Source organism: Pantherophis guttatus, chromosome 1 (genome assembly GCF_059756535.1).
Source record: "Pantherophis guttatus breed Tessera chromosome 1, ASM5975653v1, whole genome shotgun sequence".
In the NCBI taxonomy this organism is placed as follows: domain Eukaryota; kingdom Metazoa; phylum Chordata; class Lepidosauria; order Squamata; family Colubridae; genus Pantherophis; species Pantherophis guttatus.
Window position 1 is genome coordinate 265,064,231 of NC_142063.1, and position 25,793 is coordinate 265,090,023.

General features: G+C 37.2%; 1 protein-coding gene across 2 annotated transcripts in view; it reads left to right on the plus strand.

Annotated features, from left to right (window-relative positions):
- Positions 1 to 25,793, plus strand: part of MTHFD1L (methylenetetrahydrofolate dehydrogenase (NADP+ dependent) 1 like) — a 122,060-nt gene that overhangs the window by 64,218 nt on the left and 32,049 nt on the right. For both annotated transcript variants that reach the window (XM_034419016.3, XM_034419015.3), the window contains exons 21-24: positions 11,184 to 11,323; positions 13,905 to 13,946; positions 16,292 to 16,392; positions 21,216 to 21,393. In XM_034419016.3, coding sequence (XP_034274907.2) covers positions 11,184 to 11,323; positions 13,905 to 13,946; positions 16,292 to 16,392; positions 21,216 to 21,393 — 461 coding nt within the window. The remainder of the gene's footprint in view (positions 1 to 11,183; positions 11,324 to 13,904; positions 13,947 to 16,291; positions 16,393 to 21,215; positions 21,394 to 25,793) is intronic.

Sequence of the window (25,793 nt, forward strand, 5' to 3'; positions counted from 1 at the left end):
AGAAAGATAGCACTGCAATGTTGATGAAGAGTACTATCTCCCGTCCAATAAGTGATTTTAATTATTATTAAAAATATACATAAATGTAATAGGTAAAAAACCCTCAAGATTGGAAGACTTTCTTTTGTCTCTGTAATACGTTAATGAACCTTAAACTTGAAAGTCATTTCCACGTGGCCCACAGAATTCAGGCAAAAATCCTACCCTTCCTTAAACTCCATTGATCAGACTCTTGTGTCTACTGAGAGGATTTGGTTCTGAGGGGAGAGGATTTGGGAAGTAAAAATAAATTCAGATTCAGGAAGATGTATTTCCCATATATTTTCTTGCTCCCTGGACATGTCCTCAGAGGTGGTCACTATTCAGGCTGTTTAAAAAATCCTATTTCAGGATTTAGCTTTCTCTTGGGGAAAAGATGTATTTCTATGCTCTGTAGCAACTGGTCATGTAAGCAGAGGCAGGAAATCATGTCTCTCGGTAAGACAGTACGCTAAACCTTTTAGAAGAGGTTGGTTAAATGTTTAGCCTACTTACTGTAGCTATCAGTTGTGTACAGCTATTAAAATTGATGCCAGCCACATATATCTGAGGGAGATGGGCAATTAAGAAACATGAAGTATGTATGTATGTATGTATGTATGTATAAATACTAAGAATTGTGAAAAAAAGGGAAATTGAAGGAATATAGAATTTATTTTTCTCTGTAGTCTTATTTTCTATCCTTATTCGAATTGTTGGTCCTTAAGAAACAATGTAGTGTTGGAGGGACCAGTTTAGAAACAATATATCAGAAAACAATAAAAAAGATTGCAAACGAAGAAAGAAAACATAGAATTTTATCTGAAGACTAGCAATTATTCATAAAGGCAATGGTTTATTTTCTTCTGTTTCTTTGTCATCCACTTCCCTAATAAGTCATGAGCAAATGTCTGCAAATAATTATTTCTTTTAGGAAATAATCTTTCTAGGATACAGGACTAAAATTTGGAATTACATCATATTTTAAACAAAGATTTCCCAAACGGCCTTATCAGGCCAAACACCATAAAAAGCTGGATTATTCCTTGAAAAAAATGTTAATAACTGGGTTTCTTGAGAGACAAAAAAAGAAGGCCATAGCTTGATGTTTCCTGTGAAAGAGTGCCCAAAGTATATTGCTATTACACGCTAATGTTACTATTGTATGGATTAATTTCCAGGAGAATATCCCTGGCAATCAGTGGTTACATGTAGACTTGTTTACTTAAAACACATAATCGATCACCTCCATTTTTAAGACTCTGAAAAGTTGCTTTATTGTGGAAGTAATATACAAAGCAATAAAATAACATAAAGTTTTCATCTCCTTGATGTTGCCTTAGCCCAGATCTTATACTCCGGAGTGGCACTATCGATAACAGTAGGACCGATGCCAATGTAACCATTAGCACAGTGATGTAGAGGAAGTGAATCTTTGGGCTAATTTCCAAAAGTCTATTTCAATGAAATCTCATCTCTAAGAAATAAAATGCAAACTCATAGATTTAAACAAAGAATATAAGGAGGAAAACAAGTTTAATACTATATGTATGTGTGCAATTGTACACTCAGCAAGTGTATGTTTGTTTACATATCTCATTTATGATTTACTTACTTTTCTATGTGTATGCTGCTGTTTATAAATGAATGTAGTGGAAAAGATGAGCCCGTAAAGGGAAAGGCTGATTCTCAAACAGGGGTGGGCTGCTGGGGGTTTGCAGGGCTTCAGGAGAACTTCTAGCTAAGATTCTGTGCAGTTTGGAGAACCCCCAAATCCGACTCCTGGCTGGCCCCGCCCACCCCTCCCCTCCTAGGAGTCCCCACGCAGCCTGTTTTGGATGCAGGTAAGTGCAGGGTGTGCATGGAGGCTCAGGAAGGGCGAAAAATGGGCCTACTGGAAGTTCGGGAAGGGCCTCCACAGCCTGGGGAGGCCCTTTTTGCCCTTCCGGAGGCTCAACAAAAGCCTCTGGAGCCTGGCAAGGTGCAGGAGGCTGACTAGGCCACGCCCACCGTGGCCACGCCCACCCAGCAATCAGGCAGAGAACCCCTTGCTAAATTCTTTGAAGCCCACCCCTGGTCTCAAATTTCTCCTACACAAAGCACTTTAGGTCTTCACACCCAGTTCCTGCTTCCTGCGTGGGTTAATGGCTTTGTAGTACCTGCTGCTGCTAGTTGTCTAGAACACCCATCTAGCATCTCCCCCCTAATCCCAGTGTGTGAGAGAGGAAGAGCTCTCAGAGTTTGTGCTGCCCTCCTATTGATTGCTAGGTCACAAATACAAAAGTTAGCATTGTTTTAATAATGCGACCTCCTGGCCTTAATGATATGGGACTAGACATTTCAGCTTTTCATCCCCTCCTTGGTAGGCAGACCAATATGCAAAATCAGTTATGCAAAATCAGACTTTACATATAACTTAAATAAATACAGGAAAACATAAAAGTTAGTTTATGTTAAAAACACAAAAGTTAGTATACAAAAAAATCAGAAAAAAAGAAAAAAATATTCTAGGGAGGAATCAAAGCAGACATACCCCAGAGTAGAAAGTTTTTTTCTGGCTGAACAGCTGTAAACCTAAGCACCGCTGGTTTAAATGGGTAACACTAGGAACCTGTGAAGAATCCTGTGTTGTATTGAGACATGAAAATAACTTGGAAGGTCAGGAACTGTCAAATGATCCTTTTCTGGACTAAGCTTGGGTGGAAAACACCTATTTATTTATTTATTCGTTTGTTTGTTTGTTTGTTCAATGTATATGCCGCTCTTCTCCGGACACTCAGGGCGGCTTACAATGCGTTAAGCAATAGTCTTCATACTTTTGTATATACCTGCTTAGTAGGGCTTTCGGTCCCCCCCTAAGCCTAGTCATCTATCAGGTGATTATCACAATAATCTTATCTGTCTGACAGTCAAGGCATCCTCAATAAAACTAAAGTCTCAGTTTAGTCAAAGCCTGAGGCTCTGCAAGGAAGAAACTGGGGCCATCTAGGAGTTCTGAAGACAAACGGGGAAGACGTAGTCGAAGCTGACAGGCCCAAACAAAACAATCTTATTCTTTTCAATATTCAGCTTAAAGCAATGGGAGATCATCCAAGAGATGCTAGTAAGACTTGTATTGTTGCAGCTGACCATGCATTGTTAATGAAGGTCTCCAGAAAAACCCACAGACTTGAGCATTATGATTGTAATCATAATAACAAGATCTGATCCTGAATCAACACACCCAAGAATATAAAAAAAATCTTACAGATTTCATGCTATAGAAGGCTTTCTAGAATAGGTCCATCCTTGGAATTGTGCCAGGGGAAAAATAAGTTTTCTTACTGTAGTACAGGCTGCACAATAATAGACAAATTGAGTTTATTTCACAGTTTAGTCTCCTGTGAGAACATTTTTCAAAGTGTATAACAACAGCAGCTGTTACATTCCCCGCCAGCTTGCAAAGATGCACGCTGCATAACAAAAGCAAAGTCACAAGACAGAAGGGTTTCCCTAAAAATTAGCAACATTCTAGTGTATGCCAAGTGTTTTTAAAACCTCTTGAAGTTTGTCATATAAAAAAATTAATTACCTTTTCCTTTTCAATATTTGTTTTCCCTTGTGACCTTTACAAAAAATTGATGTGTCAGAGTGTAAATATTCTACTCTGTACATGTCTGGATCCAAATATTGATCATCACCATATCTCATTATAATTTATAGACTTAATGTACAACACCTCTGTCTGTCTGTCTATCTGTTTTATATAGCCTCACTAGAAGTGCCTCTGGGCAGTCTACAACAATAAAATAAAAATATGAAATAAATATTATAAAAACAATCATTGTAACTGGGACCCATCAAATGTAGATCCCTTGAAGATGGTACCTGCAGCATTCCCTCTCTGCCGAATCTAAGGAAACAGGCTGACGTAGTAGGTAGAGGCATGCCCACCCATGGCATGAAGGGTTTTAAAAATAAAAATCAGCAACTTGAATTGGATCCAGAAACAATCTGGCAGCCAGGGCATCTCGTGGAGCAGAAGTGCAACATATGCTGTTCTGGAGAGATACATATCGTAACTTTCTGCACCACTGCATTCTGCATCAGCTGAAGCTTAAAGAACTAAATAGAAAATAGAGCTAATACAGAACTAATTCTGTATTAGCTCTGTATTACTAATACTGGTGGGCAAAATATACTAATTTTGCTCACCAGCCATGGGCAAAATATTCTAGATCCTTCCTTCCTTCCTTCCTTCCTTCCTTCCTTCCTTCCTTCCTTCCTTCCTTCCTTCCTTCCTTCCTTCCTTCCTCAATCAGATTTAGCATACTGTCAAAAGAGCTACTTCTAATAACTCATTCCTGTCAGTTCACAAAATAAAGGGATTCTCCAGTTCAAGTTAAATATGCAGGAGGCAGGAAATGGTACCAGTTGGCCCTCCTCCTCCCTTGCCTGATGTGTGCAATTTATCTTCATATAATAAGCAAAAGTGAAGGAGAATATTCAAGGGGAAATCAACCATTAATTGGGAAGCAGGTAGATATTCGTGAACAAGGCTAGAGTCAGGCATGCATCTGAAATTCCATATGAACTGTCAAGACAGCAGTCTGTAGAGATTCTCAGTCATCCAGGTCATTCTCAGTCATCCAAAGGTGCTTTTTCAGGAGGCAACTGGACTTTCTTTTTTCTCAAGATGTTTCGCTTCTCATCCAAGTAGCTTCTTCAGCTCCTGTCAGAGCTGAAGAAGCTTCTTGGATGAGAAGCAAAATGTCTTCAAAGAAAAAGCAAGGAAGTCCAGTTGCCTCCTGAAAAAGCACTATTGGGATTGTCAAGATAGCAGTTTGGAGTTGGGAATCAGCTTTCTCATCCAACTACATTTCATTAGAGGATTAGTTCACCTTTATGGGTAATCTTTTGGAGCTCTGTAGTAACTGCTTCCATTTCACACACAAAAAATATTTTTGCTTTGGTAATTCTTATGACATCATTGAAAACTATGTAATATTCAATCTGGGAATGTTATGATGCCTCTCATTGTTTTCTATGTTGATATATTAACGCAAGGCTTCATTTTGCAGTTGAAACAGTAAGATATAATGATTACATGGCATAGAATAAATACTTTGTCCATAAAGTAAGGGAAAAACATAATTTACAATAAATATATGGAGAATCTCTTGGTGTTCGGTTTCCTCCCCACCCAATGGCAATTGAGCCATCAAAACATTGTATCACTTTGATTAAGTCCAAATCACATATAATTATTAATCAACCACAACACCTTTTTGACAATGAGCTATGGAAAAACTGCCTGTAATTTACTGGAATGGGATAAAATCTATCGTTTTAGGTCACATATTAATCCAACTATGAATTAAATTTGGACAATAATTAGAAGTTATTTTATGTATACATGAAAAGATAGATCAGGTGATGGTAGAAAATAGCGACAGCCAAAATGATACATTGGGGTTTGTTTTTCAAGAAAAATATATTTTAGGACTTATAGAATCATTTTCAAAGTTTCTTAACTCAAAAATCGCAACAACAACAAAAATTTCATCAATCAAGATCAGAGAAGGAGGAGCAAAATTGGACTAGGATAGGCAAACACTGATGGTAAATCCAATTGAGGACACTGATGGTAGTCCTCAATTTACGACCATAATTGAGTCCAAAATTTCCATTGTTAAGTGAGACATTTGTTAAGTGAATTTTGCCCCATTTTACGACCTTTCTTGCCACAGTCGTTAAGTGAATCACTGCAGTTGATAAGTTAGTAACCCGGTTGTTAAGTGAATCTGGCTTCCCCATTGACTCTGCTTGTCAGAAGATCTCAAAAGGGGATCACATTTTCTTGGAACGCTGCAACCATCATAAATATGAATTAATTGCCAAGCATCTGAATTTTAATCTCATGATCATGGAGAATCTGGAAAGGTTGCTACCGGTTCACCCTGGATCGGTAGCAATGGGATTTGAAACCCACTACAGGTCATAACTGAAAAATAGTCATGAGTCACTTTTTTCCATGCCATTATAATTTTGTACAGTCACTAAACAAACTGATGTAAGATGAGGACTACCGATATACATAACTTGAAAACAAATATTGATGTGCCAGTTACTTGAGCTGCTTTCTCAATTCTGTCTCCCTTTTTTTTCTCCAAAATACTGGTAGTTATTTTAAACCAAAAAGAGCTTCAGATGACAGTATATTTTAATGAGGAGAGGGTGTTTTGGTCCATCCTCTGTAATCATCCTCTAATTCCATACAGACACCGTCTCTCTATAATCCAGCTGCTATTCCTGGAAAGATTTGCTCATTTATTTCAGAATGTTGAATGATTTGAATCCTCAAACAGAATTCTATAAAGATAAAGTAATACCTGTAAATTATATATGTCTTTTTTCCTTCCAGCCCAGGCTTATATGATTTAAAACATGCCTTATAGGACCACAAGCATCTGAAATATATTAGAAATTTACTGAATAGAGCAAGTTTATGGAATCATTTGGAACACGTGGAAAGATCTGAGAGTACCACATTCCACAATTGCTCATTTAGGAAGAGATGTGGGGTCATGTTGTAAAAACATCTAGTTCATTTACCCTTGCTGTTCTAACCAAAAAAAAAAAGTGGCATCCTTTCAGATGGATCTTGATCTATCCTGGTTTATTTTGGCAGCTGTTGTGTTTAGCGATGTGCTCTTTTACAAGAAACACTGAGCCTTGCTCCCCAACCAAAATGCCTTGGATCCCTGGGGTTAAAGTTCATGTGCTTCTGTAACTTTGAACTCCATAGTTTCCTTGCTGACAGCTGCAGGAGGAGAACTATGTTTACATCGTAGAATTATATGGCCACCAGCAATTCAGAATTTCCATTTCCTCTTGCATTGTTCTGGAATTTGGCGTCCACTATTCCATGTCCTAAAACTTAGCCTAGTGTGCATATTTTCTAGTACTCTCTTCCAGTGTGCTGTTTTGGTTTTTGGTTTTTATGTGTTGACCCTAAATGCTTACGATGCAAAGATTTGTTTTGTTGAAATCTACCTGTTTATGAGATTTTAATAGTAGATAATTTTCCTACCCGTTTCATTTTGTGTTCTTCCAGACAAAAACATCTGATATTTTTTTTTAAGGTCTCTTGCTATGTTAATGTTGACTATTAGATTCAGACCCCATATGGAACTGTGTTGAGCTATAGCCTGATGGCAGCTTTCTTCTGCCTGTATATTCTGAGTTTTAGTTTATAATTTAGTAGCCTGTAAAAGTATTTTCTAAAAGCATGTTCCATGTTAATAATTGCACCAAGAGCATGGGGATGTATATCATAAATGCTGAATTGTCAGAATGTCTTGAGTGTTTTTTTTTTTAATTCCCCAGATAATGTAAGTGGGATTATATGCATTCACATATGTTATCTACTTTAGTGAAAAGAAAAATAAAGGCATTTCCTTTAATTTGTCTTTCCTCCCTCATCTTATATATCAGTCTCGTTATCTCTCTCTCTCTCTCACACACACACACATACACACACAGACACACGGGTGAGGGGAGGGAGAGAGAGAGAGAGCTTCCTTAAAGGATTCTAATAACTGAGATAACCCAATGGCAGGAGTCAAATGTAGTTTTCATTCTTGTTGTTACTCCACAAGAGAGCTCTTGTGGGCCTCAAGAGCCTTCTTTTGGAACTATGATTTTTATTTACACAAAGGATACTCCTTCTATTTCACACTCTACTCCTGGAAAGCAAAGAGGATGGTGTGAGAGCCAAGCTGACCTAATAGGCTTGCTTTGGTTTCTTCTCCTTATATGTAGAATTACGCATAGTATGAATGCCTGGAGAGCTTTATACAAACACAGAGCCTTGAAATAGAACATTTATTTAGTTATATCTACATAACTAGCCTCCAGAGTTACATGATTATTAAACAAAGACTAGTTGGAATCATTTTTGTCCTACTGGCCTCTATCTGGTTATATTTTCATTGGCACTCTGATTTGCCAGCAGGAAATAATACAAAAGTGATTGTGTTGAATAGTTGAGCACAAACAAGGGTCAAAGTACATGGCTTTGGCACATGGTTTTATCTTTACATTTACTCTCTGTTTTATTTCCTTTGCAGTTGGTTACCTTCATCCTAGTGGCCTTTACACTGCATCCTGTTTCCTTCCTCTCCCACTAGTCAGAGTGTCTGTAGTCCTGATTTTGTGTTTGTCAGACTTATGATGTTTCCAGTCCCCAGATTCATTGCATGAAATATTTCTGATGCTTTGTACCTCAGTTTTTCCCAATTCAAGCGAATGTAAATGAGGAAACAAAAAAGTGGGTAATAATATAAAAAGATATAAATGTGGATTGGCTGTCTGGATTTTTTTTTACCCCAAATCTTATATTCATTTGTTTTCTGGAAATAACTGTATTTTAAAATGTGCAGTAATAATGTTTTCTTTAAATTATATATGGGAAATAAGTAAATATCAGTTCACTGATGAACCATAAGCAAATTTTCCTTAATCATATAATGGCAGTTACTTACTTACATAGAATGCTAGTCCTATGGTTCGATATCTGATCCATATTACTTAATTAGGTTTCAGCTGTTAACAGCTATTTTAATCATGCTATTTTTAATCATACTTTTTTAAACGTATCATTATTGGGGCAGTAGATGTATTAATACAGTTATAGAGGTGCAAATGTAATATGTGATTTATCTTTTAATATATGCAGCATTAGTTTGTTTCATAATTGCTCTTTTAAAATTGATAAAATTTCAATTAACTAAATAAATATATCCTCATACTTACATTTGGAGTATGACAGTAAGTGACATTAATGGCATAGCATACTTATATCATATCTTTTATTCAGAAGCAATTCTGAAGAAGCAGCTGCACTGGCTCCCGGTGGTCTTCCGGGTGCGATTAAAGCGCTCCATAGCTTAGGACCTGGGTATATATGAGATCGCCTTCTGCCACCAATAGCCTCCCACCGGCCAATATGCTCCCACAGAGAGGGACTCCTCAGGGTACCGTCGGCCAAACAATGTTGACTGGCGACACCCAGGGGGAGAGCCTTCTCTGTGGGGGCACCAGCCCTCTGGAATGAGCTGCCCCTAGAGGTGCGTATGATCCCTGACCTGCGTACCTTCCACCGCGCCCTTAAGACTCTTTCGTTCCAACAGGCCGGGCTGGCTTAATATGAATTTTAAATCAGGTGTTTGTTAGCTTTTAACCTTGTGGTCCAAATTTTATATATTCGTTTTAAATTGTTTTTAAATTTTGTGAGTTTATATGTGTTTTAATATGGCTGTACACTGCCCTGAGTCCCTTGGGAGAAGGGCGGTATAGAAATTTAATAAATTCAATTCAATTCAATTCAATTAGCCTGTTTTTAAAAGAATATAATCTTGATGGAGGAATAAGGAAGGAAAAAACAGAAACCCAGTCCTGGGAAAGTATGAGAAAAAAACTCAAAATAACACTGCTTTGAATCTGTTTGGTATAAAATGGAGTGGAAAGAAAATCTGACAGGCTTTCAAGATTCTGTTGTGATATCCTACAATAATAAACAACTTTCCCGTAATCTGTTTCCTGAACTGATCTGCCTTAAAAGGCTGACATTGTTTTTACGACAGTTTCTTCCTACTGCTTTCTATATATTATGCAGTGTATAATCCTGATGAGGATTAGAATTCTTTGCGTATGGGTATGGGTTGATCGGTAGGTGAGTCAAAATCGGCAGGATGGCAGACAGAGCAGTCACAGCCTATTCTGAAGATGCAATGTTGACACATGTACAAAAGAGGTGGGGTTTGCACTGTGAGGCCTCATCTGCCATTTTGCCAATTTTGAAGCTCCCCAAAAGTCCCACACACAGCAAGAATTCCATGATGTGGCTTTAGGTAAAATTGTCTCTTGGCCACAAGCCCTCAGCCATCAATATAAGACCTTTTCAGAGCTAATGTCGTGAAGTCTTCAGCAAAGACTAATGGGTTAGATCCATCCTTTGAACAGATGCATTAAAATTAGCTTTATTTATTTATTTATTTATTTGTTTGTTTGTTTGTTTGTTTGTTTGTTTGTTTGTTTGTTCAATTTATATGCCGCCCTTTCTCCGGAGACTCAGGGCGGCTTACAATGCGTTAAGCAATAGCCTTCATACTTTTGTATCTACCTGCTTAGTAGGGCTTTCGGGCCCCCCTAAGTGGTGTTCTTTTTTATACAAAGTCAGCTTATTGCCCCCACAATCTGGGTCCTCATTTTACCTACCTCGAAAGGATGGAAGGCTGAATCAACCTTGAGCCTGGTGAGATTTGAACTTGCAGTAATTGCAGGCAGCTGGTGTTACTTAACAGCGCTTTAGTCTGCTGCGCCACCAAGGCTCTTGGTGTATTAATAAGTATTGTATTAATAAGTCCCTGTGGTTTCAATAATTCTGTTTAAAACTTAACTAGATTCCAGCTGATATGTGAGACATACTTTTAAGGCAGTTTATCATGTGATCTTCGTGATCATGTGAAGATTTTCCAAACTGTGTGAAGATTTGGTAAAGCCTCTGACATGTGAAAGTGGACTGAAGTGGCAACCTTTGTGCAAAAGAGATTTCTCAGTATGTAAAAAGAGCTTTCTAGTCTGGCCTTAATGATGAATGTACTTCTTCAGGTTGTAGCTGAAGAAGTACACAGAGTGATTTTTTAAAAATCACTCTATGCAGGCTTGTTGTTTGGGAGGAGGGGAAGAGAGGATAAAATCTATATATATTTTTCTGAAGGAAAAGTGGGGTATAAATCTAAGTAAACAACAAATAACTATTTGCCCTAACTAATTATTTGGATGTATAATACCAAAACTACTCTAGTAACATGTTCATTTCAACAATTGAATGATGTTTTTCCCTTAGGAATGGGTACATGATATATGGGCATTGTGTAAATGTGTACAATACAAATGTTTTTTTAAGGCATTGATTGAAATTTCTAGCTTGGGCGACTTTCCCACTCTTCTTTAAAAATAAAAGCACTGCCTATTCCTGTGAAAACATGGTCATTCGTGATGAGGTGTCTGCATAGATGAAGCTACTTGTGTATATACTAAACTGTTATCGCCCTCAAAGAGCAGCATTTCCTGGGTTCACTGATCTACTCTAATTTAAATTAACCCTTTATTCCTAATAGTAACTGAAGCCGGTTTCGGTGCTGATATCGGAATGGAGAAATTCTTCAACATCAAATGTAGAGCTTCTGGCTTGATTCCCAGTGTGGTTGTGCTTGTGGCTACAGTGAGGGCTTTGAAGATGCATGGAGGGGGGCCAAATGTAAGTGTCTTTACCTCTCAAAGAAAACAGAGAATAAATCTTCAGAACTCCCTACTTTTTAAACCCCTTATCGTTTGAAATAAGTATAAACATTTCAGTTTTGGAACTGGTTGAAATGACTCCTGTTGCACTGCAGGCCAATTAACAGTCTCTCTGAATTGTCAAGAGACAATAGTTTTAGAGCTATTTAAAGGAAGGCTGTCTACACGACTTAAGAAGTTTAGGAAATGGAACGAAATCTGCTTGCTATTTTTTTACTTTTTTTTTTTTTTACCTACCCTTGAAGTTCATCCTTCACATTGCAATAACTGGCTCATGATCCCACAATTTGAACTATCACCCACTGCTAGTTCCTAAGTCTGTTTCCTACATCCCCTTAATTATTTCCTTATTTAAGCCAACTATGGGTACATTCCAATCAAAGTTAAGAACTTTGATCTGTTAAATTCATTGGGAGGGAATTATTAACTGTATGGAATTTAAAAGTACTCAACTTGACTATATTGCACCCTGTTTCTTTATCTTTTTTTTAAAAGTTCTGTTTGTAGCAATACTTTGCGGCACATATATTAGAGCCTATATTTTCTGTCTTCTTTGCCAAAATTCTTCTGTTACTTTCTGTTCTCTCAGCCTGTCATCCAGGCATGCAGTCTGGTTTTTATCTTTTGATTCCTCACTTTTTTCTTTCATTTAATTTTAATTTCTTGTTTGAGTGTGATCCTTCCCTGCCTCCCCTGTTTTCCAAGGTTTTTCAAATTTTTATGCCACTGGATGCTGATGTTTAACTACAAGTACTAATTGTTCCAAGATTATATGCTAACTACTTTGGTTATAATCCATCATTGTCTTTACATCTACACCTTGTCTCTATTTTTGCTTCTCCTTTTTTTATTTTTTTATTCACCCCTTTATTCTTCATTCCTAAAGTTACTATATTATCTGAGCTGCAAAAAGTTGGAAGATATCAAAGAATTACAGAAAACTCTAACTCTGCTACTGCAATCTGCAATCTTTTACTTTAATACTTTAACTTCGTGCTAAAAGTACCACAAGTCTTGGTTTTTGCATGCTTATTTTTAAAATCTTTATTAAAATTAGTTTTTCTTGATTCTTCTCTCTCCTCCCTGTTGAAAATACCAGTATTTTGCAAATGTGCCCCGTTGCTTCCACTTTGGGAAGTATAAAATTCATTCAATTTGGTGGCATGCAGCTGTAATATATTACGTTATTCTGGGATGCAGCCTTAATATTTGTTCTCCAGCGCTTTTTTTTTTTTTCACTTTTTTGGGGTACAGAGGTTTGCAGACTCAGTTAAAAAATATTAATAATTCTATGCCTGACAACCCTGTTGTTTGTATGGGGAATGTATTTCTTTGATACCTCAAGGAGACTGCACAATTGATTTTTTTTTAAAAGTGTAGTTTCACCATTTTCCCACTATATAAGACATTCAGTTGAAGCAAGAAAAATAACTAACCAACAAATAGTCATAACCTAATTTTTTCCCCTGAACATTTTCAGTTCACCTTCCAAGGATTAGTTTTCTTTTTTTTACTTTCCTTTCCTTTTTCCTTTTCCTTTTTTTGTATTTCCACTAAATTATTACCAGGTGTAGTTTACTAGATTTATACTTCTTAGTAATTATTTTTGAGTAATAGGATTATTTAGGATTTGGCAAGAACATGATTTCTTAGTAGGGAACTGGAATTTATTAACTGGATTGATATATTGTAGTAATCCGTTAGGTTGATTTTAAAGGGCTTATGTGATGGGCAAACAGAGTTAGGACTAAGTCATATTTAGGATTAGGCTGTAAACCACAGTTTGAAGCTATGATTTATTGTTGTCTTTTCCGTTACAAACTCTGGCTTTGTGAATGAGCAAATGAAGGAATGTAGTTTGTCTCATTTGTTTTTGTGCCCACTGAAACTTCAAACCAGTTCACAGAATATAATCCAAGCGCTGAGGTTCCTTAACGTTGCCTTCATATGGTTTCTCTAGCTCCGCTATATTTTTCTTAAGTTGATTTAATCACATAGGAAATCTGAAGGAAGGATGACTGACATGAATTAGAGTACAGATAGGAAGCATGGGAGTACTTCTCAAGGCAAAAAGAAGGAGCTGAGACGTCCTCCTTCAATTGTTTCTCTTTTTCAAGTTCCCATGCAAACATTGGGTTAGAAATATTTACTTTCTAGCACAAAAAAATATGGTCAATTATTAAGCATTCTAACTTCAAAACATTTTGATTAAAAATTAATGCATTGGAATAGCTTTATTTTCAGGTTTAAAAACTGGATTCAGAACTTGAGTCTAGTATTATCTAGTTGCAAAATGCTAGAGATTTGTTTAGTCAGATATACAATAGTATCAATTTAAATGGAATCAACACTATTCCAAAATCCCCATATTAAAATCCTGGTAATTAAAAATATATGTACAAAGTAACATTAATGCTTTTCATATAAATATTCAAAAAAAAGTTTTGCAGGGTTTCTCCATTCTAGAAATCATGAAGATCACATATTTTAGGTTTTCCTAAATATTTGTCTATTCTTTAATTGTTTGTTTGTAATTTCAGGTTATAGCTGGTGCACCTCTTAAGAAAGAATATACGGAAGAGGTGAGAACATTTCCTGTCCCTATTAAAATCGATTTTTAGAAATATGCTGTGATTAAATGGCTGTTACTAAATGGCTTAATCCAATGTATTGAAAAATCTTTTTCTCCCAATGCCATCAAACTCATACAATAAGGTTACCTATGGAGGCCCTCCTCACAGTTCCAGAAAGTACAGTTCACAATGCTAAGAATGGGAATATTTGTTGATTTGTTAAATTATTTTATTCAGTTACATACTGCAAGTTTCCAACCATAGGCTGACCCAAAGCAGTTAACAAGAAAAAAAAAAATCAAACCTAATAAAACTTACTTAAAGTATCAAAACCATAAGCAAACAGCAAAAAATCAAAATAATAAGTAGAAAAGTTGTAAAATAAAATTAAATATGCAATTATGCATAAAATGCATACATGCATAAAACACATAGCAGCAATAAAAATAGGTAGCAAGTAGGGCTGCCATGAGATGAAAGGTAACAGATAAAAATATATTTGGAGGGGTTTTTTTTCTTTAAAAAGAGGTTGATTAAATAGACAGAACCATGAAGGTTGATGTTAGTCTTTCGAGATAGTCCAGAAACTCGGGAACACTAGTGGTATTTTTATTGTAAGGCTGCATCAACAGAATATTAATATGCCTTTTGCAACTTTTGTATGTATTATTTTTAAGGGTTGATGATATTAGTATGATAATTCATTTAAAACTGTTCTTATTGTTTTCTTGTAAATTGTTCTGGGTTTCAGTAGGAGGAGGAAGATGGAAATTAAATTTGGTATTTAAACAAAGTTCTCTGGAATATTTTTAATGACAAAAAGTAACAAAGTCCAAGGTTCTGAATATTGTTGTGGATTGCTTAAGTAATTAGCGGTGAAAGGATCATACTTCTTGTCTTTCAGAAACACACACTCGTATTCGCATAATCTATCGCTAGTATTTCTCTTCTTTGTTTTCACACACTATTTTTTTTCCTTTCCATTTAGATTCTGACGTTGATTCTTTTTTTTAACTTCCCTGGGTCCTTGACCTAACTAATTTTTAAAAAAATGTATTATGAGCAATGTGCACATGCACTTTTTAAGTGGGGCTCCCAAAAACGTTGAACGTAGTGATGGCCTCAAAATGCTCTGAAAACCTCATACAGCAAGTCCAGGGGTGAAATCCAGCAGGTTCTGACAGGTTCTGGAGAACCGATAGTGGCAATTTTGAGCAGTTTGGAGAATCAGTAAATACCACCTCTGGCTAGCCCCAGAGTGGAGTGGGAATGAAGATTTTGCAGTATCCTTCCCCTGCCATGCCCACCAAGCTGCGCCCACCAAGCCATGCCCACAGAACCGATAGTAAAAAAATTTGGATTTCACCACTGAGCAAGTCCATGTGACCACTGCAGAGGTGGGTTTCAGCAGTTCTGACCAGTTCTAGAGAACCAGTAGCAGAAATTTTGAGTAGTTCGGAGAACCGGTAGTCAAAATTCTGACTGGCCCTGCCCCCATCTATTCTCTGCTTCCCAAGTCCCAGCTGATCAGGAGGAAATGGGGATTTTGCAGGACCCTTCCCTTGGATTGGGGAGGGAATGGAGATTTTACAGTATCCTCACCCTGGAGTGGGGTGGGAATGGAGGTTTTATAGTATCCTTCTCCACCAAGCCATGTCATGCCCACCAAGCCACACCCACAGAACCGGTAGTAAAAAAATTTGAAACCCACCACTGGAGCAGTGATATGAATTAACTCAAACATCTTGATCAGCCAGTAAGCACTAAAAATACTGTTATGTAGATATGATCAGTAAATATAACTTCATTTATGTATCAGCCATAGTGGACTTGTAAGGTTTTCAGTAAAAGAGGTTTCACATTCTAGTCCATATTTCAAGCGATGGAAATTAACTCAGTGACTTCAGGCCAATCATTGCCTCTCAGTCCAATCTACTTCAAAAGGTTGCTGCTACAGGAAGAAAATGAATGGAGATCCCTATGTAAGCCACTTGACATTTCTAGAGGGTAGAAAGATATAAATCTAACAAATAATTATTACCCTCAACGTAACAGGAAAGAAAATAGTTAATATATAAGATTCAATTCAATTTCCCATACCTTTTTTTCTCTTAGCACATTTTCATTTCTTTATAGGGAGTTTGACAGGCATTTCTGTAGAAGCCATAAAACTGGTTTAAGGTACTTGAACATAAGAACTAATGTAGGTGGACAGAATTCATTGCGCTGATCCATATTGTATATTAAAAGCACAGCAATAAAACATTTTTCTATGTTTTCTATGTTTTCTGTTAGGAATAAATAAACACAACAAATGTATATTTGTTGTTGGTTTTCTTTCATTTCCCATACAGAATCTCAAGCTGGTGTCGGATGGTTGCAGCAACTTGTTGAAGCAAATTCAAATTACCCAGCAGTTTGGGGTTCCTGTTGTTATGGCTCTTAATGTTTTCAGGTAAAATAATTTGTCTTTTCCACACCTAAGGAAAAAAAATGAGATTATTTTTTATGTGAACTAGATGTAAATATTCCATCTCTTATTTTTTTTCTTCTGAAATCAAATTTTTATTAATTAACTATTGTGAGAAGTTGTATGTGGATTGGAGGTAGGCTGCCGGTGTTACCGCATTAAAATATAATTTCAGCATTGAAGAATTGAAGGGATGTTGATATAAAAGCCAGCAGATGGGCCTAAGCAACAAATATGGCAATAGAAGTGATGAAGAAGAGGCAGCCCAAAGGATGTAGAAATAGAGAGATTGAGAAGAACTAAGGCAAATTAGCAGCTTCCTGACTATTTGGGAGATATTCAGCCCTCACCATATCACAGACATTCTATGTTGGTTCAAGGTTTTACCCATGAGAAAATTTTTTGCAAGTATATGTAAAATTAAAAGTTCTAGCCATCTTTTGACCATTACAAAGTAGACACTGAAGAATAGAATTTTTGAAATAAACCTGTTTTCAACTTCCTCTGCTTTCTTGAGACCAATGACATCCTCAGCATAATCCAGTTATACCAAAACTCAAGTTCAGTGACATCATTGAGCAAGTACCATCAGTACATTCTTGCATCCCAATGCCTGATGCAAGTAGATAGAGCATGGTATGGTGATGTCATCATGCACATGTTGTGACTTTTAGTCTCTTGCTCTTGCCCTTTCTTTTCCCATCTCCCTTGCAGACATCCATCCTGAAATTCTTATATTACTTTCAACTGAAATATGAGAAGTGTATTAAAAATGTCATATGTTGATCATCAGTCCTTTCTTTTTTACATTCTTTATTTTCTTAAATTTGTAATTTGTTTAATGATACCCTATAGCCGTGATGGCAAACCTATGGCACGGGTGCCACAGGTGGCACACGGAGCCATATCAGTGGGCACGCAAGCGCTGCCATAGCTCAGCTCCAGTGCAATGCGTGCTCCGGCCAGCTGATTTTTGGGCCTTTCAGTCCTACTGGAAGTTGGGAAATGGGCTGTTTCCGGTCTCCGGAGGGCCTCCGGGGGGTTTTGCCCTCCCCAGGCTCCTAGAAAGCCTCTGGAGGGTGAAAAATGGGCCTCCTGGGCCCACCGGGCCATCACATGCTAAAAGCAGGGGGGCAAATGGGGGTCGTGTGCGTGGGAGTGGGGTACATTGCATTATGGGTGTGGGCACGCACATGGGCAACCCCCCCCTGCTCCCCCTGCTTTTGGCACGTGATGGCAAAAAAGTTAGCCATCACTGCCCTATAGTTTATATTAAAAGCCATTTCTGAAAAAGAGACAACCTATCTATCTGTATTTATTTGGAATTTCCCCATGTTTTAAAAAACCCGAAAGCAGCCTTGAAGAGAATGAAGCGATTGGGGCTGCATTCTTCTTCGCATTCTTTTCCTGAAGCTATTCTTTGTTATTAGTGAATGTTTATTAACTATTCAATTTGTAGAAAGAGTCGGAACATTTATTTCAAGATATGCATGCAGAATTTTGTTTTGTTTTTGCAAGTCTGTGAAAATACTGCCTCCAACCTTGTAGACTATGCAATTATCTTGTTCTGAGTTTTCTGCAAAAAAAATAGACATGCTGAGCTTCTGCTTGGATTGACTATACACATTTTGGGATTCAGACTTGAGTAGATGGTAGCTCTTTCATCCAGCCACCTGTTGAATGCATCCAATCAAATACCAGTTTTACAGGTTCTTTTTGATTATACAGGTGTTGATAATCTTCTAAAGTACAGAATAGTTGTCCAAATGCTTAAGATGCCAAATCTTGCATTGAGACATAGTTCTTATTATTAAGATAATAATATCATAATTATTATTAATAATATCATAATAATAATCAGGATAATAATATACTAATATTAGTAACACCAAAATGTATACAGAATTTTCCTTTTTAAAAGCTGATGAAAATCATGCTGAATTTATTCAACAACAATAATGGCAATAAAAGTGGAAATTCCAGTAATTCTATTTAAAGCTATATGATACTTGAGGCAAGAAGTCCCACCCTGTAAGTAACAATTCAGATCTTAATTTGTGCCAGACATGAGTTATATCCAGTCCTGGGGATAGGTCTATGGGGAAAAAAACTGAAATTGACCTGAAATGAGTATGTCTGTCTCATAAAGAAGTAACTACAGCCATCAGTCATATAGAGGACATGAGAACAGAGAACATCTGTATTTTTTCCTAATAAATTTGAATAGCGTTATAACTTCCAATTTTAAAGCACTGAATGTATGTCACAACTTAATTAGGGAGATTGATTGATTGATGTCAGTCCAACAAGTTACACCAGATTAAAAAACCAATACCATATAGTTCATACTTACTTTTATTCTGACTGTGCTTCCCCCTTCCTCATTCTGCCTATGATTGATGAATACTATCAAAAATGAAATAATCCAATAAATATTTTGTGGGCAGAATGTACTTTCCTGCTTAAATTAATTTATTCTGTGAGATGGCCCATATTTTTTCACATAATTTTTTTTGACCCAGGCTCAAGCTCCTCTTACCTGATCATTGCCTTGAAAGCAGCTCTTTCACCAGTCCTTCAAGACCATTCTTTATTCTCTCTACAGTTATGTACCATTAAGTCAGTGTTGACTCTTAGTGACCATAAAGATAGATTTTTTTCTCCAGTATGATCTTGTCCCTAATCTTCAGATCTTCCAATGGTGCACCATCTTCACTGTAACTGAGTCCACTCATCTTGCTGCTGGTCATCCTGATTTGGTTTTTCCTTCCACATCTCCCATTATTAAAGCAATGGAATGGAATGGAATGGGATGGGATGGGATGGGATGGGATGGGATGGGATGGGATGGGATGGGATAGCATAGGATAGAATAGAATAGAATAGAATAGAATAGAATAGAATAGAATAGAATAGAATAGAATAGAATAGAATAGAATAGAATAGCAGAGTTGAAAGGGATCCTGGAGGTCTTCTAGTCCAACGCCCTGCTTAGGCAGGAAACCCTACACCATTTCAGACAAATGGTTATCCAATACCTTCTTAAAAACTTCCAGTGTTAGAACATTTACAACTTCTGGAGGCAAGTTGTTCCACTGATTAATTGTTCTAACTGTCAGGAAATTTCTCCTTGGTTCTAAGTTGCTTCTCTCCTTGATTAGTTTCCACCCATTGCTTCTTGTCCTGCCCTCAGGTGCTTTGTAGAATAGCTTGACTCCCTCTTCTTTGTGGCAGCCCCTGAGATATTGGAACACTGCTATCATGTCTTCTGTAGTCCTTCTTTTCATTAAACTAGACATACCCAGTTCCTGCAGCTGTTCTTCATATATATATTTAGCCTCCAGTCCCCTAATCATCTTTGTTGCTCTTCTCTGCACTCTTTCTAGAGTCTCAACATCTTTTTTACATGGTGGTGACCAAAACTGAATGCAGTATTCCAAGTGTGGCCTTACCAAGGCATTATAAAGTGGTATTAACACTTCACGTGATCTTGATTCTATCCCTCTGTTTATGCAGCCTAGAACTGTGTTGGCTTTTTTGGGAGCTGCTGCACACTGCTGGCTCATATTTAAATGGTTGTCCACCAGGACTCCAAGATCCCTCTCACAGTTACTACTATTGAGCTATATACTACTAGTTCTTAGTCAATTAGGAGGAATAGGAAAATTACTAGGAATTGGATGCTCAGATTACACAAAGAGTGAGGTGGAGGGTGAAGGAAAGGAGGGAAAAAAAAAGATCAGCTCCTGACCTTTTCAGCAAACCAGTTTCTTTTGCTATGATTAATTTGTAGGTATTGGTAGATATTTGAGCTCATCATGTGTGTATAAATTACTTTGCTCTTGCTGGGATTGCTTACCTGTCACGGCATTAAAAATGACACAGTGCAAGGTTTGTATGCATAAGTATCCAATGACATTTATTAATAGAATTAATCTTCCCAAATCTACTATTGTCATCCATAATCCAGCCTGGAGGACCTTTAAATATACTGATAGTCCTCCATTTACAACAGTTCACTTACTGACTGTTCGAAGTTACAACAGCACTGATGAAAGTGACTTAAGACCATTTTTCACACTTATGACCATTGCAGCATCCCCATGGTCATATGATTTACTTTCAGATGCTTAACAACTGGTTCATATTTATGACGGTCGCAGTATCCTGGGGTCATTGGATCATGTTTTGCGACCTTCTGATAAGCAAAGTCAATGGGGAAGCCAGATTCATTTAACAACCATGTGACTAATTTAACAGCTCCAGTGATTCACTTAACAAACAATGGCAAGAAAGTTGTAAAATGGGGCAAAACTCACTTAACAATTTTCTTACTTAGCAGCATAAATTCTGGGCTCAATTGTGGTCGTAAGTCAAGGAGTACTTGTATGTGATCAGAGCCTGTTTAAAGGGGCCATAGCATATGGAGCTAGAAAATTTCTTTTCAAGCAGAATAGCAGGTAAAAGCAAGCTATAGGTATCTAAGTTACATGCATAAAAATGAAGAAGGTACAACTGCTTGTCTATGTAGCTGGGTTTTGAGGTAGACAGGCCCACCCAGAGGCTAAGTAGAGTTTTCCTGCATGGTGAATGGTGCTGACAGCAGAAAGGTCTATTTCCTCTAAAGCACACTGTCCTTCCTCCTCCACCACCATTCTGCAGGAGTCCATCTGTGATATTACTCTAAGTCTGGGTGGGAGGCTCCAAAATTGATGTTGCATTGAACCCCCAAATTCCTTAAACCAACCCTGCCTATGATTAATGAATACCATCGCAAATGAAATAATCCAAAACTCTTTTGTTGGCAGAACGGACTCGCCTGCTGAGATTAATTTAGTCTGTGAGATAGCCAAACAGTCTGGAGCTTTTGATGCAGTCCCTTGCCGGCACTGGTCAGAGGGGGGCAGAGGAGCTATCGAATTGGCTGAAGCTGTAAGGAGAGCTGCTAACCAACAGAGCAACTTCAGATATCTCTATGACCTGGAGGTAAGCAAGGTTGCAAGAGGCAAAACATGATGGATGATGCCTGTAGTCACTCAGTCATTATATCTAGCAGTACCTAGTGTGTGTGTGAATGTGCACATGCCTTTGAGTCAGGTTTATTCCTGGTGATTGCCTTGACAAATCCCTGCAATTTTTTTGGCAAGCTTTTTCAGAAATGGACTGTTCTATTTTGAGTTCGGATCACTATTTGGAAATTAAAACACTACTATAATAGTTGAAAGAGATCACTTCAACTGTAAAACAACTGTTTTGATCTCAAAATGTGGCATTTCAGATTGGTAACGGTTTGAATTAAAACATTTTGCACTCCCTTTTTCAGTAAATATCTGTCCCTTTCCGCTCTTACAGTATGTAACTCAAGTGTGTTTCTGTTTAGGATAATATTTTGGATAAGCATAAGATCTTTACCTTCCCCTTCATCCAATTGCCAAAAGTAAAATAGAAACTTTCATTTATTTTCAAATCCTTCTTTGATAGCAGCAATGTCATTTTTAATGAGACGTAATGTAAAATATTATATAATCGTTGCTCAGAAGTTGGGGGTGGGGGAGTTGCTCTTACAAGGAACAAAATGGGAGACACCCTGATTGAGGTTGTGCTTCAAAAAAACCCTGCAAGTTCCTACCAGAGAAGTGGAGACATTTCCACCTCCTCTTTCTAATTCAGCCTCTCACATGCCTTCTCAAAAGCATAAAAGTTCTGTGCTAAAGATGCATTTAAATGGAGGATTGGCAAAAAAAAAGAAACAACCTCTCTTTTCACGTAGGGCTAGATATCATCCTTCTTAATCCCAGCCAACAATTCTTTCTCTCGTAGAGTTCTATGTATATAAACACTTTAGCCTCCTCCACATGTTTTTAAATTTTGTTGCTGGTGTGATCTATAGTTGACACTCTTGTCAACTCCATGGAATTTTGTAACACAATCATCTTGTGCATCATTATTCTAAGATGTATTTAAAAGAGTATAGAACTCCCTTGTGTTACTTACTATTTATTTTCCATGTGATAAATTACTACTTAACAAAAGCTTATGTCACACTAATGGTTCCCGGTTCATATCGTTATCCATTCTATCATTGGGTTGCCTTCACACCTTCTGACATGGGTGAATCTAAGTATGACCATCCTTTCTGGAGAACTTTAGCATTTTTATCTTTTTGCTGTACTTAGCAAAGTCCCATGAGATTGACCACAAAGAAATGATTTAGTGTGAACCTTGACTTAGTTTAGGAGTTCTGCAAAACAGCATTCTTGAAAGAAGCTGCATATGTCTATGAGTATCTAGATAGGAAATAAGGAGGTAGGGGATATTGAGACAAGGCTATATATTCTCACTTTGTTTATTCAATTTATATTCTGAAGATGATGGAAGATGGATTGGAAGAAAATGAGTATGGTTTCAAAATTGGGGGAAGACACATCAATAATCTGTACTATGCTGATTGTGCTCCAATAGCTGAACATGCAGATGATTCAGAAATTCTAGTAACGAAAACCAAGCAGCATAGTGAAAAACATAGGCTTAAATTTAAAACCATAGAAGACCAAAGTAATTACAATAAGTACAGCCTTAGAATTGACAATGAAGATACTGAAGGAATAAATAGCAAGGAAAGCAATAGTCAAAAATATGTGACTGATAGTATTTGGAAGGGTAGTATTGAAAAAATATCTTTTCTATCCTGCTCTATGGAGTAGAGTTGGTCTCTGACAGAAAACCACTTGAAGGAACTAGAAGCATTTGAATTACAGACAGCTGTTACATATAAGATGGGTTAACAAAATCACAAATAAGGAGGTGATAAGCCACCTGGGAAAGCCAAGGGAAATCATCAAAGCCATTAAAAAGTGAAAGTTAGAATACTTTGGACATGTGACGTGACACCCAGAAAAATATGGCATCCTTCACTTAATCCTCCAGGGAAAGATTGAAGAACATCATGGCTTCAAAACCCAAGGGACTGGTTTGGACAAAACTCAGCAGCATTTTTTCATGCTGCTGTTGATAAAAAAATAGGATTGCCAACATGATCGCTAACGTCCGATGACGGATATGGCACAAGAAGAAGAAGTATTGAAAACCTTGAAAAGGATATTCAGATATGAGGATGGGTCTATACCTACAAACATCACAATTTGTGCATGCAATAGTTTTTCCTCTATGAAGAAAGCAAAAGTTGAACTTTGAAGAATCAGTTCAGAAAAAGTATTGATGCTTTTGAACCTTGGAGCAGACTCCCAAGAGTAGTATGGATAGTCAAGAAAAAAAGTAGATCAACAAATCAGCCCAGGGTTCTCACTCAAGACACAAATATCCAAATCCAAACTATCCTCTTTCAGATGCATTATACAAAGTTCTAACTGTCTTAAGAAGTCCCTAATGTTTTAGAAAGGTGAAAGGAAAACAAACATGAAAAGTTAATGGATTCAGTTACAGTGGAGATGGATGCTATGTTGAAAGACATAAAGGACAGATATAGATTGTCCTGGAGAAAATATACATATGTGATTGCTAACAGTCGACGTAAACTTGATGGCACTTAATCAAAATAGGAGATTACTAGAAGACATCTGTAAATCCATATTGACTTTCCAAGAAGACTTACAAGTAGGTTTAGTGAAGCCATTTTATATATTCCTTAAATCTACTGTCAGGCACTGAGCAAAGACAGAACAAAATTCAAGGTGCTGACACATTCTCACACATTCTAGTGAGAGTGAAATTCTCTAAAGATGGGCTGCAGCATAAATCCGAAAGCTCAGAAGACTAAACCTTTGGTCCTGGTGACCAACCCAGATTGGATCCTGCAACATTATCCTGGGACACGTATATTTGCCTTACTTGCAAGTTTATAATTAAGACACTTGTTAATTTCTCTCAATAATTTAGAATCAGGATTATATTTGATTTTCTTTCTAAGTTTCCAAGTTCAGTAGTCTTTGTACGAATTAATTAAGTTGGCATATAGCACTGAATTAATAATGCTTTAGTGTTAACATAATCTAAAAAAAAAAATTTGCTCCTTTGGTATTTTCTGAATTTTTGCATATCTTTTCCATTGAATGTTATTAGAGCTTCAGGTAGATCTTATTGAGAATTTGAACAAATAATACCTAAATTCGTTGCTTGTTTTTTATTACTGGTACAGTTATGTGAATACTTTATTAGACAATCAGGGAGGATTTGAGCCAGCCATATCCTATATAAATCTATTAATCACACCAGACCTTCCAGTTCCTGAAACCCATCATGCCCTGCTAAAACAATTCTGGAGACCACCATAAAAAGTCATTTGTAAAAAAAATTACAAAACCATTTCTAAAGCTCTGAGTTTCCATCAGTTTACCATCAAAATATAGTTTTGAAATGAAGATTTGTAAGAATAGAGCAACAAAGATGATTAGGGGACTGGATGCTAAAACATATAAAGAACAGCTGCAGAAACTGGGTATGTGTAGTTTAATGAAAAGAAGGACTAGAGGTGACATGATAGCAGTGTTCCAATATCTCAGGGGCTGCCACAAAAAAGAGGGAGTCAAGCTATTTTCCAAAGCACCTGAGAGCAGGACAAGAAGCAATGGTGGAAACTAATTAAGGAAAGAAGCAACTTAGAACTAAGGAGAAATTTCCTGACAGTTAGAACAATTAATCAGTGGAACAACTTGCCTCCAGAAGTTGTGAATGCTCCAACACTGGAAGTTTTTAAGAAGGTTTTGGATAACCATTTGTCTGAAGTGGTGTAGGGTTTCCTGCCTAGGCAGGGGGTTGGACTAGAAGACCTCTAGGGTCCCTTCCAACTTTGTTATTCTGTTTTCTGTTTCCAAAGAGTAGTTGTGTTGTCAACAGTCTTCCCAACCCCTTCCCTTCCTCTTCTCAGTTGCTACCCATGGCCTTTTCCTGCTGTGATTCAGAACAACTTCATTTAAGACTGGATCTGGAACAAAAGAGACTTTACATGATAGCTATTATTTGTCTTTCTGAACTATTTCTTTCATGTTCTCAAGCACCAGGTGGGAAGGGGCTGGATATTGCTAGATGGAAATAAATCTTCTTTTTTTTTTTTTAACCACAGGTGGAGGTGTAGATTCATGTTACAGTTAAACTTTCATGAGCTCTTTATTCCCTGTATTATGAAACCAGATCTGCCCAAGAAGGGTGCTTTGAGTGTAAGAATCTCTCTGTGATCCACATGGCTTGTAAAGTAAAAAGAAAAAGATGAAATTACAAACAGATTTATGAAAGGGTAATAGAAAAGTGACAACAAAAAGAAATGAAAGCTGCAAACTGCTGAATCAGCTGCTGTTTTAGCACCAGGCCATCTCAATCCAGAGCACCTTGAACTTTGTTCTGTCTTGGCTCAGTGCCTGACAGTAGATATA